The 14,239-nt window shown below is 70.0% G+C and overlaps 1 protein-coding gene across 1 annotated transcript; it reads right to left on the bottom strand.

Annotated features, from left to right (window-relative positions):
* Positions 1-369: 369 nt before the first annotated feature.
* ZNF469 (zinc finger protein 469) lies at positions 370-12,711 on the bottom strand. The gene has a single exon (XM_039227065.1). The coding sequence runs from the start codon at positions 12,709-12,711 to the stop codon at positions 1,576-1,578; it is 11,136 nt and encodes a 3,711-aa protein (XP_039082996.1). The 3' UTR covers positions 370-1,575.
* Positions 12,712-14,239: the final 1,528 nt, after the last annotated feature.

Raw genomic sequence — 14,239 nt, 5'->3', positions numbered from 1 at the left:
GGCGGTTGTCTTCGGGACACGGTGGGCCCCGAGGCCTGAGCCTTTGGTGGGGTGGTGTCTCCGGCTTTGACCCCTTGTACTACTTTTGCTGCCTTCCCGGGCCCCTAGACTGAGCTGTGCTGACTGCTTCGCGACACTGCTCTCCCGCTCCGATCCCCGAGGGCCCCAGCAGTGAAGCTTCGGGAACACTGCTAAAGGCCATGCTCACAACCCCGAGGAGCTGGCGGGACGCTGGGCTGTGGGGGCGGGGCGGAGGCAGGGCCGGCAGGAGGCCGGGCAGCACAGCCACGGGCTTCCCGTGAACAGCGACGGTGGGCCTAACGGGAGGAGGCACAAAGGTCCGCACAGTAGCCTCAGGGTCGCCGTGTTTTATTCGTCAGCACTGAAGGCATTCTGAGTGGCACACAGCACCTTTTAGAAAGGCAATCTGGGCCCAGTTTGGTCTCTTTCAAAATATCAAAATAAACACTTTGACACACATTGCACCCAAGGTAAAAAAGGAAAACCAGACCAACACAAGCCATGAACCTCAGAGAAGCCCAAGGGAGCCCCTCTTGCCCGCCTGCCCCCCTTGAAGACACAATTCCATAAACAGGACATGCGCGCCGACCCCCGGGTCCTGTCAGTGCACGAGTCGCCTCCCTGCCCGGGCGGCCCTGAGCGTCCCACCGGGCCGCTCCTCTGACCGTGCCCGTGGGGCCAGGGAGCCAGTGGAAGACTTGCCAGGGCCGCTGGTGCTGGTGGGCCTTGGTGCAGCGCCCGTCTCCCCGCCCATCCCCCCAGGTGAGACACACCAAGGAAGCCTGAATTCACATTACGACATGAAATAGCACCAGAAATTCAGAGTAAAATTGCTGATACTTGCAGCGGAGAGCTCCTTGTGGGAGGAAGGCTCTAGAAAGGGCAGCCGCAGAGGCAGGGCACCTGGGGAGGGAGAGCCAGCGGGAGCTGGCTGGTGAGTGCCTTTCTCCGCCTTCCAGATGGGAACCCAGTCCCCAGGGGCCGAGGTGCACTGCAGACAGTGGCCAGCACCTCTCTGTGGTCAGAGCGGCCCACTGGCTCGCAGCTCTTCCAGCGGCGAGAGCCCAGCCCTGAAATGTGGCTTCTAAGCAATTCCAGCAACAGCAGCAAGAGTAAGGGGGGCCACCTGACCGGAGGCTGCCTCAGCTCCCTCCCCTGCTAGGTGACACGCGGGAGGACCCCGTGCAAGCCTGCAGACGGAGTGTCTGTGGCGTGCTGAGCCTCGGCAGTGGGGCACGCAGGGCAGGGCGCCGCCTCCTCTTCAAGTTCTTGGTACTGAGAAAAGCGCCGTATGGTCTCGAAGGGGCTGCAGCTGGCCTGGCCCTCACGCTCACCTTCCACCTAGAGAGGGATTGCTGTCCACCCCAGGCCCCGCTCAGAGCATCACAGTCTCAGCCCTAATACCAAACTCGGCATTTGCATGAGGCAGCTGGATTAGCACGTGGCCACCCACCCAACACCCTTAGAGAACTGGGGCCTGTCAGCATAGACGGGAGCCCCCACTTGCTGGGTTGATCCAAGCCCTGCTGCCAGGTACTCACTCGTGTCTATAAATTACTCTGAAGGGTCTTTCTTTAGAGGGATCTTGAAGCTGGTGACTCTCTGCCCAAAGAGCTGGCTGAGGAGGTCATTCTGGGACTCGGCGGTCCAGCAGGCTCGGGGCTTGGCAGGTTCAGCACCGTGGACAGCTCTGTCCCTCTTGGGGGTTCTGTGCAGGGGTCTCCCCTGGGGGCAGGCCTTGCCCTGCCCCTCCTTGGGGCGCCTGCAGTCCCCGGGGGTGTGGCCCGGCCCCGCCTGCCGCTGCTGCTCCGAGGGCTGGGGTGGCATCGTGCCCTTCTGGCTACTGGGCCTGGCCTTGGTGGGGAGCACGCGGCTGGGCGTCGCCTGCTTCCGGGGGGCCCGGGGGGGCTTGTCAGGGACCGAGTGGGCTCTCCCCAGGCTTCTCACACTTTCACTCCTGGCTGGCCCTGGGGCCCGGCCCTTCCTCCTCTTTTCACTGACCTCCCCATCTTCCCTGGGGCCCAAGCTCCCCCGGGGCCCCTGGTCACCGGCTTCCCTTGGCCCCTTGGGAGAGCCCTTGGCTGGGGCTCGAGGACGATGCTTGTCTGGGGCGGGGCCCTGGCCCGGGCAGTTGGGCTTGGCTGGGGTGGTGGCTGTCTCACTCTGGAGCTGCCCGCTGGCCGGCTGGGGCTGGCTGCCGCCGGATGTCTTGGTGCTGTGCCGGGGGCCCCCCCCGCCCTGGGAGCTGGGGCTCAGCTTGGCCTTGAGGGTGATGGGTTTCGGCCTGTCCTCGGTGCCATGGGCTAGCTCTCGGGCTGTCGGACTGGCCACAGCCTTCTTCAGCTGCACCGGGAACCTGGGGGCTTTGCTGGGAGCGGGCACGGCTGACCTGTCCTTCGACAAACTCCGGCAGCCCAAAGCCTTGGCGGCACTGCCTTTGTGGGAGGGGCTCCCTGCACCGCCCTCAGGCAGCGGGGGCCCCGCGGACACCTGCTTCTCCTTCCGGAGCAGGGAGGGGGCTTCCAGGCCACGGTCAGGGGCACGTTTGCCGGGGGCGCCTGGGGTCCTGCCTCTCCCTGAGAACGGGCCAGCGGCCCTCTTTTTCTCTCCGTCTTGGCCTCTGGCCCCCGGCCGGGGCAACGAGCCCCCCAGAGGGAGAGCCTGCTGCAGGCGAGGCCGGGGGCCGCCTGGAGAGGCCTCCCTCTGCGAGCTCTCTAGGGCCCCATCCAGCTTGTGGCCGTCTCTGCCATCAGCCGAGGCCGCGGGGAAAGGAGACAGAGCCGGGGGCAGGAGCGCCGGGACGTCAGAGGGCAGGTCGCCCCCGGAGGCCGGGCGGCCCGCAGGGTCTGCAGGCCGCTCGGGGGTCCTGGGCTGCCCCTTGGGGGCGCCGGGAGCCGCCTCCGGGCAGGGCTGCGGCAGGGCTGGGAGCGACCCCTCGCCGGCGGGGGCGGGGGCGCCGGGCCCCGGGGGGCTGCCGGGCGGGGCCACCTTGCGCCGCTTGCTGGGCAGGGCGCCCTCGCGGGCCGGCGCCCTCTGCGTGGGGGCGCCGGGCCTCCGCACGCCGCGGAACGTGAACGGCTGCCGCGCCTTCCGCAGGTGCTTGTCCATGTGCCGGTCGAACTGCTCCTTCTTGGCGAAGGTGTAGTTGCAGGCGCTGCACACGAAGGAGCGCCGGCTGATGTGCGTGACGTCGGCACACAGCTCGCAGGCGTAGAGCGGCGTGTGCGGCGGCTCCAGCTCCGCGCTCGCGCCGTGCGCCCCGGCCCGGTGCGCGCGCAGCTCGCGCGGCTCGGCGTAGACGCGCGGGCACTGCGGGCACAGGTAGACGCGCTGAGGGCTGTGCACCGCCAGGTGGCGCTGCAGCTTGAAGGGCTTGGGGAAGCGCTTCCCGCAGTGGTGGCAGTCGCGGGAGGGGTCTTTGCAGCCCTCGTGCATGCGCACAGACACGGCGCGGAGGAGGGGCTCGCCGTGGGCGCGGGGGGCCGGGGGCAGGCTGGGGGGCGTCTTGGCGGAGGCGCTCGGAGGGCTGCGGTCCGCCACAGCCGGGGCCGCGGGGCCGTCTTGGTGTGCCGGGGTGGCGGGAGCCGTGGGGTTCACCCTCTCCTCCCGGAACGCCTCCCCGGCCCCGGCCTGCGCCCCCTCCGCCCCGCCCACGGGGCGCTTGCCCGCCCTGGGCCCGGACGCCTGCGCCGCGGCGCTGCCGTCGCCCTCCCGGCCCCCCAGCGGCCGCCGCGCCCGCCCCTTGCGGGCGAAGCGCAGCGCGTGCTCCCGCAGGTGCTCGTTGTGCATCCAGACGTCGGCGGCCTCCCGGAGGCACATGCCGCAGGCCCAGCGCCCCGCCTGGCTCTGCGCGTGCTTCTCCCGCAGGTGCTGGCGCAGCAGGTCCCGCGAGCGGAACCTGCGCTCCACGCACATGTAGCAGGTGGGCGGCGGCGCGGGGCTGTGCGCCAGCCGGTGCAGGTCCAGCTCGCCCAGGCCGCCGAAGCGCTGGAAGCACACCCTGCACTTGTACGACGCCCTCCCGGCCTTGGGCCGCGCCCTGCCTGGCGCCCCTCCGGCGCCCGCGGCATCCTCTGCCCTTTGGCTCACTGAGGCCCCGGAGCCCAGGAAGCCGGTGCCGGGGACGCCCTCGGGGTCTCCGCAGGGCCCCAGGAAGCGCAGGTCTCGCACCTCCAGTTTGGCGCCGAGCAGCCCAAGATCCACGGCGTTCCCGGGAAGCCCGCTGTCGTAGTGCTCTCGCTCCAGGTCGGGGGGCTCTGGGCTCTCGCCCCCCAGAGAGGAGGCCATCTCTTCGGTGGCGGCCCGCAGCTCCAGGTCTCGCCAGGCCGCTGGGACCATGTGCAGCTCGGGGATGTTGTCTGCCGGGTGGTCCTCAGTGCAGCCGAGGGGCACGCCCTCCACACAGTCCACCTCCGGGCCGGGGTCTGGGGCCCACAGGCCGGGGCTGGGGGCCCAGGGGTCGATGCCAGGCATCTTGCTCAGGAAGCCCTCCAGGAGGAAGGACTCCGGCAGACCGGTGGTCTCGTCGCCCCACGGGTCCTCGTGGGACAGGCAGAGCGAGCCCGAGTCACTGAGGTCTGTGGGCAGCTGGGCGGAGGCGAGCGGGCCGCCCCCCGCCTCACCGCCGGGCTCTGGCGCTGGCGGGGCCTTGGGCTGTTTACAGCGCTTCCCGTAGACTCGCGGGTTCTTCTTCCGGGTCAGGCGGCCGCCCAGAGGGAAGAGCTGAGAAAAGGAGGCGTCATCATCAAACACACTCAGAGGGTCCCCGAGGCCCGGGCTGGGGGCTCCAGGAGCGCCCTCGCACTCCTGGAGCCTGGCCTCCGCTTTTGGGTCGAGCAGGGGGCTCTGGGGGCAGCTGCTGCTGGTGCCGTCGGCAGGGGTACAGGCTGGGGGGCGCCAGAGGGGCTCACGCCTCTCCCAGACACCTTGCCCTGACCCGCCCTCAGCTGCTCTGCCGTCCCCTGCAGGCTCAGACCTGGCTGCCCCCGACGGCTCTTCGGAGACGTCTGATGTCCTGGTCTCCCGCCCCCTCGCCAAGGCTGCCCTCCGTCTCCCCTGCCCGTTCCGAGGAGGCACCCCCTCCAGCGCCCCCGGACAGGCCATGCGATCCCGGGGTGACTTCTGTGCTGGCTCCTCTGGGTCTGTGCCCTCCATGCCCGCCGTCACCTGCGGCCAGGAGCCATCTGCGTCAGGTGCTTGGCTGCCCGGAGGCACCGGGGAACTGGCGACGGCCGCGGGTGGATCCCCGCGGAATCCGTCTGTAATGGCACCAGGAGGGACCAGAGGACCACTCCCCCTTCTTGCTCTGGGTTTCCTCGCCTTTTCCTGTGATTTCTTCTCTGGCTTGTTGGGGACGTTTGTGGGCGCTCTGCCCCGCCTCTGGCCTCCGCCTTTCTCTGTCTGTTGGGGACAAGGCTCATCCTTTACCAGCCGGTCTTGTTTCCTGGGCTCTGCAGGCGTCACGGCCACGTCCAGGCCTGGGGGGGGTGGTTCCGGGCTAGGGGTACAGCCTGGTGTTCCCAGAGCGCCGAACCCCTCCCCACCAGGTCCCTCGGACATCTGGGGACCCGACCTCTCCGCAGGAGCCTCTGCGCCCGGGTCAGGAGGCAGCCCGAGAGTGTGGCCGGGGCAGCTCAGTGCCTGCCTCACTTTCTCCTTCCCAGGTGCCCTGCGGCTTTTCTTCCCGGGGGGCTGGCTCGCAGGGGGCTGGGGAGCGGGCGGGGCCACGGGGCTTGGTGGGGAGGCCACACTTCTGTGCGGCCCGTGCTTCCTGGCTCTGTGGCGGCTCAGGCCCGGCCGGGAGCGGAAGGAGGCTGCACACACTTCACAGGTCACGGGCCGCTTGCCGGGGGCTCGGTCTTTCCAGTGGCCATTTTCTGTGGACATGGGCTTCTTTTTAAAGGCACGAGGCTCCTGTCTGGTGCCCTGGGGGCTGAGGGGGTCCCTCCGGGGTGCGTGGTGAACGTTTCCGAGGCTCTGGGGGGAGCTGGGTCTGGACTCACTGGGTGTGCGGCCGGGGGAGGGGACTCTGCCCTGATGGAGCTCTGTGGGGGGGCAGGGAGCTGGGGGGCCTCGGCTACCCGCACGAGACTCCTTCGTCCCAGCAGAGTGGCTGGCCACCACCTCGCCTTCCTGGCAGCCGTAGGAATCTGGCCCAGTGGCCCCCCATGTGGGAGGGTCAGCGGGCAAAGCGGTGACAACCTGGCCTTCCCGGTCACCTGGGGGGTCCAAGGACGGGGGTTCCGTGGGCATCCCACTAGGGCTGGTGTGGGGTGCAGTTCGCCTGCAGGGGCGGTCTGGGCAGCCGACTGGCCCCGTGCCATCTGGGGCAGGGAGGCCAGGAGCCGAGGTGGCCCTCACTGGGGGAGGAGGGGCGGCCGAGACAGGAGATGTCCTTGGCTTCTCTTTTCTGGAATCCTCTAGAGGTTCTGAGGTGCTGCCCTGGGGGCAGCCGTCCCCCTGGGCAGGAGTGAAGACGTTGATGAAGCCAGGCTGGCCCAAGGGAGGGTCTTCCAGGGGACTCTGGTCCTCCGGGAGGGGCTGGGGAGCCAGGCTTTCCTTGAAGCCACAGGGGCTTGTCCTCAAAGACGGGGGCACTGCGGGTGCTCGCCCGGCCCCGGCATCTGTGGTGGCCGGGGTGCGGGCTGCCCTCTGGGGAGGTGCCCCGGCAGGAGAACGGGTGGGTGGGAGCCGCAGGCTGGGAGGGTCCCTGCAGGATGGACGTGCCGGGAGCAGCCCCCTCAGCTCACCTGAAGGGGGGTCTTCCTGGGACAGGTGCTCCGGCCCAGGGGGCATCGGGGTGGCTGCAGGAGGGGGCAGGGGCCCACGGCTGGCCCGGCCCCTGACTGGGGGCGCTGGGCTGGCCGCCTCCTCTGCGGTTGGCGCCCCCTGCCCGTTGTGGGCCTGGGCTGCAGACAAAGGCTCTGCATCAGAGGAGGTGAGGCCTGGGGTGGCCTCTTTTCGAAGGCTCAAGACACCCCCATTTCGCTGGAGCTGTGCCCCTGGCTGGTCTGAGCCCCTGGCCGGCCCGGCCGGGGCAGCTGCAGGAGTGGCACTGACCGCGGAGAGGCTGTCTGGCCCCACCAGGCTCCCCGGGTTATCTGGCTGCAGTCCGCTCGCTCCGCCTTGGCCCTGTGGCTTCTCAGCCTGGCCGTGTGAGTCCAGATGTCCGTCAGCCTCGGGCCCCAGCTGGCCGCCGGCCACAGCAAGGACAGCCGTCGTGCGTACGCGCCCTGGGACGCCCCGGGTGGGGCTGCAGGCCATGTTCCCCCCTTGCACGCTGTCCCCTTCCAGGTCTGAGGGCTCAGGGCACTGAGGGCTCCGGGCGTCAGCAGCTGGGGCGTCCCCCTCCCTCCCGGCAGCTCTGGCCACCAGGAGCTGGAGTTGACGCAGGGGGCTCGGGGCTGGGTCCTGGGGCCTCCGGCCAGGACCGGTGTCGGGCACACAGGCAGGACTTGGGGAGGCCCCCACGGGCACAAACTCCGCGTTAGCCTTAAGGCCGGCCCCCCCGGCCCCAGGGTGGGGGAGGCCCGCTCCTTCCAGCCGGCCTGCTCTGCTTCCAGAATATCCCTTGGGGGTGTCGCCATGACCGTCACCACAGGAAGGGGCGGCGCCCTGAGATGCCTCCGGCGTGGGGGGCTCTAGGCAGGGCCCGAGCGCCTGTGTGCAGGGAAGGAAGAGCAGGGTGTCACTCTGGTGCACCCCGGGGGCCCTGTTATTTTTAGGGAGAAAAGGCTCACGGTTTGGGCTGCACTTTGCTAAGCTCCTCACGTCCAGTGGAGGTTTGAATGGCTCTCTAGAGCCAGCCAGCCAGACTTCCGGGTGGACCCCGCAGTCCCCTGCTGCCGTGGGGGGCCCTGTCTCGGAGACGCTGGCTGTCTGCACAGCTCGGACGCTGCTGTCGGCCCCACCGAGGCTCACGGGAGCCCCGGATGCCACGTCTGCACGCGCACCGGGGGAGAGGGCTGCTTCTCCCGGGTGAGATGAGGGCCACTCCCGGATGCTCCTTGGCGTCCCTTCCGTGGCGGCCACTGCGGTTCCTGTCCCTTCTGAGCATGGACTCAATTCCCCAAGACCGGTGAGGTCGGCCTCGGCGTCCCTGGGGGTCGAGGTGGCCGGGGGGGAGGGCAGGGGGGGCCCTGCGCCCGCGTGCGTCCTGCCCGCGTGCCCAGCCACACACAGCAGCTCTGGGGCCTCGTGCGCACCTTTACTCTGTAGCTGACTTTCCAATTCGGCCACCAGTCTTTTGATTTCGAGTTCATCTTCGGACAGGCTGCCCGTGAAAGGGACGCCACATTCGCTGACCTTGCCGGGCGGAGGTGGGGGGCTGGCGGCCTCTGTCACGTCACCGGGGCATTTCCCGCTGAATGCCTTCTCCCCCAGGAGGTCAGGAAGATGGCTGGCCAGCACGGGGCACCCCTCCAGCAGGGACCAGCCCTTGTCGGGCAGGAAAGGGGAGTATGGCGGCTCTAACTGGGGTTTCCTTGGCGGAGGGGGGGCACATGCCAGCGATGGGTGTGTGTCTCCGCTTCCGGGCAGGCTGCTGTAGATTGGCGGCTCAAATCTGTCCACAGGCAGCCCCGAGAAGAGGGGTGTGGCCTCCAAGGTCAGCGGTGGCGATTCAGGCCCACCTGGGCCCCCTCGGATGGTGTAGGGTGGACTCCTGGGTGGTTTTGGCTCCAGGGAACCGGGGCCCACAGCCTCCTGGGGAAGGCGCCCGCCGCTAGCAGGCAGAGCGTCTGGTTCTAAGGGCTTGGAGTACAGGTCTTCTTGGAAACAGCCGGGCAGGTCTTTGGGTCCAAGGAACAATTTGCTGGGGGGGCTGTTGTAGGGCTGGGGTCTCTTCTGGGCAAAGGGAACCCCCACAGAGTCTCTGTTAAAAGGAGCAGAGTCACAACCAAGATCAGAGGTCTTCAAAAACAGGACGCCAGATTCAAGGTAGGCGGCGTCGGCGGTGCTGGCGACGGGCACCAGCAGTTCCCCTGGTGGGTAGGCAGGGGGGTCCTCTTCGTCCCGGGAGATGGGCGGCTCCGTGCACCGGGCAGTGCCCGGCAGACTGCTTGTGCCCGCGGCTGGTGGGCTCCCACGGCACCCCCGGGGGTCCCCTCTGCCGGGCTCTGGCCGCGCTGGGGCTGGAGGGCAGGGGCTTCCTCTCGCACAAGGGGCTGGAGAGGAGCTCGGAACGTCTCCGGGAACTTTCAGGCCGTCCAAGGGGAGCCTCTCAGCGGGTTCAGGGCTCTTGCTGTCTCGGGGGACATCTGGTGCTGGACAGTCCTCGGGGGCGTCGGCGCTGGCGGGAGCCTGCAGCAGGTGCTCGGGGCCTCCCTGCTCGGGGCCTGGGCTTGGGGAGCCCCCGCCCTCTGTGGCCTCCGGCCTGGGTTTCCGCCGCCCTGGATCCTCCTGGGGACCCAGGGCCACCTCCCCTTCCTTCTGCCTGGTGCCCCGGCGCCACCGCCGGCAGCCGTGGCGGGGCCGGCCTCTGAGGCGGGAGCCCCGTGGCCGCGAGCCGTCCTCCGACTCCGACTCTGAGGCGCACGTGAGCCCTTGGGGCCCGGCCGCGGCGCTGCTGGGTGCCGTCCCCGAGGACCCCGGGGGGCAGCGCCCGCCCTGCCCCTGCCCCCCGGGGTGCTTGTTCTTCTGCAGGACGATCTTGTGGATGAGCTCCTTGCTCCAGGTTCCGCCCCGCAGCTGCCTCCGCCTGGAGGCCTTCCCGGGGGAGCGCCGGAGGCGCTGGGAGCTCCTGGTGTCGGCGGGCAGGGCCTGTCTGGCCGGGGCTCCCTGGCTCTCAGGGGCCTGGGTCCTGAGGTCCCGGAGGCGCAGCAGGGACGGCTCAGCCCTGTGGCCTTTCCTCCTCGGCCTCGGGCGAGTGGCTCTGGGGCCCTTGCGGCCCTTGGTGGTGCTGGCTGTGTCCAGGCCCTTCTGGAACAGCTTAAACCGCTTCCCTCTCCTGTGCTGAGCCGGGCCGGCCCCATCGGCGTCCGCAGGCGCTGGGCCCAGGGAGCGGGTTTGGGGTCTGCTGCGGGTCAGGGGGCTCCTGCTCCCGGGCGGGGGGCCCGGGGGCTCTGGCGGGGTGGCCCCGGCTGGGAGCGGGGCCTGGGCCTTACTCTCTGGTGCCGTCCCCACCCTGGTCCTGGGGGGCTGCCCAGCACCAGGGCCTCTGGGCCCCGAAGGCTCCTCGTCAGCAAAGACGTCGATGAAGCTGCTGTCGATCTCGGGGGTGTCCGACTGGTACCCCAGGCCGTTGAGCGCCTCGGTGATGAGACTGTCCAGCTTGGCGTCGTCCTCGGGGTCCAGGCCCCCCGCCGGGAGCGGGAAGGGGGCAGCAGCCAGGCCCGGCAGGAAACTGGTCCTCAGGGGGTCGTCTTTGCCGTCAGCCCGGACGTCCCCGGTGGGCAGGAAGGGGGCCGCCTTGGTGGGGCCGAGCAGGCCAGGGTCGGCGGGGGCCCCGGGGGGCTGCCGGGGGCCGTCCTTGGCCCTGGCCAGGAGCGCGCTGCAGAACTGCCGGTGTCCCAGGAAGGCGGCCAGGCTGCCGTAGTTCTGGTCGCACTGCCGGCACGTGAGCAGCACATCCAGCTGGTCCAGGCTGGCACTGCTGAGGGGGAAGTGGTGGGCGGGGTAGGGGGGTGGCTCCCGGGGGAAGCCCTCCAGCCCTCTGCCGCCGCCCTCAGGGCCCGCGCTGGGGAACGGGGTCTCCTCCAGGCATTTGAAGGTGCCCTCGGCCCCCAGCCCGTCTGTGGGGAAAGGGAAGGCTCTGAGGCACTCGGGTTGGTAGTGAATGGGGACAGTGTGGGGGGGCTCGGGGGACGGGTAGGGGCTGCCGGTCTCCTGGGCATGAGGGGGTGGGTGGAAGAAGGCGGAAGGCCCAAGGGGGCCGGGGAGCTGGCTCTCTTCTGAGCTGGGGTTGGCCGGGCTGCTAGGCAGGGGGGACAGCGACGAGCAGGAGCTGCTGCTGGCCGTGTTGGCGGCGGGCGAGGGCAGCGGGGACTGGCAGGGAGAGGCGCCCACCACCCTGGGAGGGGGCAGGCAGGGTGTCGCCCGGGGGGAGACCTGGGGCTGGGCCACGGCGAAGAACAGGGGCTGGGCTGCGGGGTCCTTCAGCCCATTGTAGGGGAAGAGCCCGGGGGAGCCGCCGCGCTGGCCTGGGCTGCTTCTCAGCACCGCCAGCTTCTCCCCCGGCCCCGCCGTCTTGCCCACGGCAGCGCCCGGGGCTCCCTGGCCGCCCCCCGGCCACTCTGGGCCCCCCTGGGGGAAAGGCAGCCGGCTCAGCACCTCCACTCGGTGGGGGCTGGGCCCGGCGGCTGGGAGTACCTGGGGCCAGGGCAGAGGGGGAGTCTGGGGGAGGCCAAGGCACTGGCCTAGGCCGGGCTGGCCTTCAAAGAATGCATTCCTGGCCGTGGCTGGGGGCCCCAGGGGAGGCGTGGGGTAAGGGGCGGCGGCAGGGTCCCACAGCGGGGGCAGTCTGGTGGGCAGAGGCCCCGGGGCGCCCAGCTCCGTGTCCAGAGACCCGGGGCTGGAGCTCACTCCGCTGGCTCCGGGGCTCCCGTAGGCCTGCCCAGGAAAGTGCCTCTGTGGCAGAGAGTTCGGGGGTCCCCTGGGGCTCGCCAGCCCCTCGTGGGCCGAAGGCGGCCTCTCAGGGAGTGCTTTGGTCAGGCTCTTGTGTAAACTGTCCGGAAAGGTGGCTGTGCTCTCCGAGAAGGGGCTGGGGGCCGGGTGAGCAGCACCGGGCTGTGGGGTAGCACAGCCGAGGTCACCAGGAGGGTCGAGGCCGGGCTGCCCCGGGTAGCAGGGCGGGGGCTGGGGAGCGGGCTGGCTGGGCAGGGGGAAGGCTGAGCCGGGGCTCAGCGCCTCCTCCGGCCATGCTCCCCGGGACTGACGGAAGGCAAACACCAGCGGTCTCTCTGCGAACTCGGGCCGGGCCGTGCCCTCGGGGAAGGGTTTCGGGCCGGCCCCACGCAGAGCCGGGAAGGGGTACTGGAAGGAGGCCACCCCGGGGCTGTCCCCTTCAGGAAAAGGCTCCGGTTTGGAAGAAGGGACCCCGAATCTAGCACCTGGGAAGCTGTTGTCAACAGCGGGAGGCCAGGCGTCGGCCCCGCCGCCCGGGGGTTCCGAGTAGGGGGCTGGCGGGCTGGGGCTGGCGCCGCTGCCCGGGGGGGCCCTGAGGGGCGGGGGCCCGGAGGCGGTGTTCGGTGAGGTATAGTTGGTGGAGGTAAAGCTGGAGGGGGCCTCCTGGAAGCACCTTTGGAAACTGAGCTCTTCTGGGGCCTCTGCCTCGGGGGCCCCGGGGTCCTTGCACGGTGGGCCCTCGGGAGTCATGTCCAGAGCGGGTCTGGCCCGGGAGCCGGAGAGGTTCCGAGTGTAGAGCTGCTGGGGGCTCCCGTCCGCGCTGCTGGCCTGCGTGCGGCTCCTCCCTGGCGGGGCCCGGGGGCCGCCTCCCTCCCCCGGGACGCTGCTCAGGGACGGGGTTCTTGGGAGTGAGGCCTTGGGCTCCCCCGGCCCGGCATGCCACTGCTGGGTTTCTGGAGGCCCCCCAGCCTGGGCCTCGCAGCCTGTGGCCTTAGCGGTCCTGCTGGCTGGGACGCCGTCCTCACTGGGGGGCCGGGAGGGGCCCCCTGTGCCCCCGGCCCCTGGGCAGGGCTGCAGGTCTCGGGTCATGGCTGCGCGCGGCGCTCTGCGGGGCTGCTCCCCAGGCATGACCCCTCCGTCTGGGCGCTCGGAGGACGCGGTGCGCCGAGGGGGCCCCTGGAGAAGACTGCTCTCATGGTCCTGAATGGGGCCTGCAAAGAAAGTGCAGGGTGAGGGGAGGCTGTGGCTGCTGGGGTGGGGGGTGGGGGGTGGGGGGCCCAAGCAGCTGCACACAGGCCTCTGCCCTCGGGGGACGGGGCTCCATTCCAACGGCCCCTTCACAGGTGGGGGGCGGGTTCCTGCCATACTGGGGGAGGGCTCCCTTTGTGGGGGACAAGGTCTCAGAAGACCCTGGCCGCCCACAGAGCAGCCCTGCCACGCGCTGACCAGGCCATAGCGGCCCTGTGCGTGGCCTCGCCCCCGCTGACCGGCTCTGACCTGGGGCGAGCCCCCTGGGCTCCATGCACCTGCCGGCTGTCGCAGACTGTCCCCGCAGACCGGCCCCTGGGGGATGTGTGCTGCTCGTGTGGTTTGCCGGTCTGTTTCTGCGGACCCTGGGCCCCAGAGGCAGCTGCAGCTGGGCCTCACACACACAGGCCCTCACGGCCGGGAAAGGTCAGCTTCCACACCCTTGACCTTGCAGGGACAGCTAACGGTGCCTCCCTCCCCGGGCTGTCCGAAGGTGCCACGCTCTACATGAGCTGGCACACGTGAGTGCCCCACTTCTGTGTCTCAGTGTCCCCTCTGTGCATGGGCTTCTGTGCTGCCCCCGCCCCCGCCTGAAGCCAGATGAGAACGGGGGTCGGTTGGCCCCTCTAGGCGGCAGCAGCGGCACCTCGGGGCAGGGTTACCTGGAGGTCTGTGTCTGTTTTAAGGGGGAGCACAAGGCTCTGCCCTCTGGGTGCGCCCGTCAGTCTGAATATCAGCGCCCCCAGCTCTGCTCCGAAGGCTCCCTGCTGGGGCCTCTGGGGAGGTAGGTGGGATTATTACTCAAGATTCCGCCGTCCCCGTGGAAGGACTGTCCCCGACTGCCCCAGCCTGTCCCTCTGCCAGCGGGCTTGGCTGCATGGCTCAACACGGTCATCGGCTGTGAGCAGCAGTGACTCCCGCTCCCGCCAGCAGACGCCTCATCCTGCTGTCCCTGGAGGGCGGAGGTCACAAACCACGGCCATCGGCTTGGCCATCTTGTGGCACCAAAGCAAGCCTTCCAGAGGGGGAGGTACTGGCTCTGGGGGCCTGGATGGGCAGCCTCAGGGCACCAGGAGGGAGAGGGCACTGGGGAGCAGGGGCTGTGGGCACAGGCAGGTGCAGGGCAGCTTGGGGACACTCAGAGGGCCTCTGTGTCCTGGGAACGGACTGGGGGAGCGGGGTCAGGTCTCAGAGGACAGCGTGGACCCTGCAGGGTCTGGAGGGGGCTCGGGAGCGAGTAGGCAGCAGGGATGCAGGTCGAGCAAGGGCAGCCCCGTCTCTCTGTGCACCCTGCCCGGGGCCAGCGCACGCCTTGAGGTGCCCCCTGTCCCTCCCTACTGAGACGGCCGATAGCCAGAGCCTGTCTGCCGTTTCCTGGGTGGCGATTCAGTGTGAGTCAAGCCCTGCC

The sequence above is a fragment of the Hyaena hyaena genome, unplaced genomic scaffold (assembly GCF_003009895.1).
Source record: "Hyaena hyaena isolate Hyena2069 unplaced genomic scaffold, ASM300989v1 scaffold_1, whole genome shotgun sequence".
NCBI lineage: Eukaryota > Metazoa > Chordata > Mammalia > Carnivora > Hyaenidae > Hyaena > Hyaena hyaena.
The sequence above is the reverse complement of the archived record's forward strand: the minus strand, read 5'-3'. Positions and strand labels throughout refer to the sequence as shown.

Bases quoted from the DNA above. Each gene is read 5' to 3' on its own strand.
- ZNF469 (XM_039227065.1), bottom strand. From the start codon at position 12,711: ATGCCTGGGGAGCAGCCCCGCAGAGCGCCGCGCGCAGCCATGACCCGA.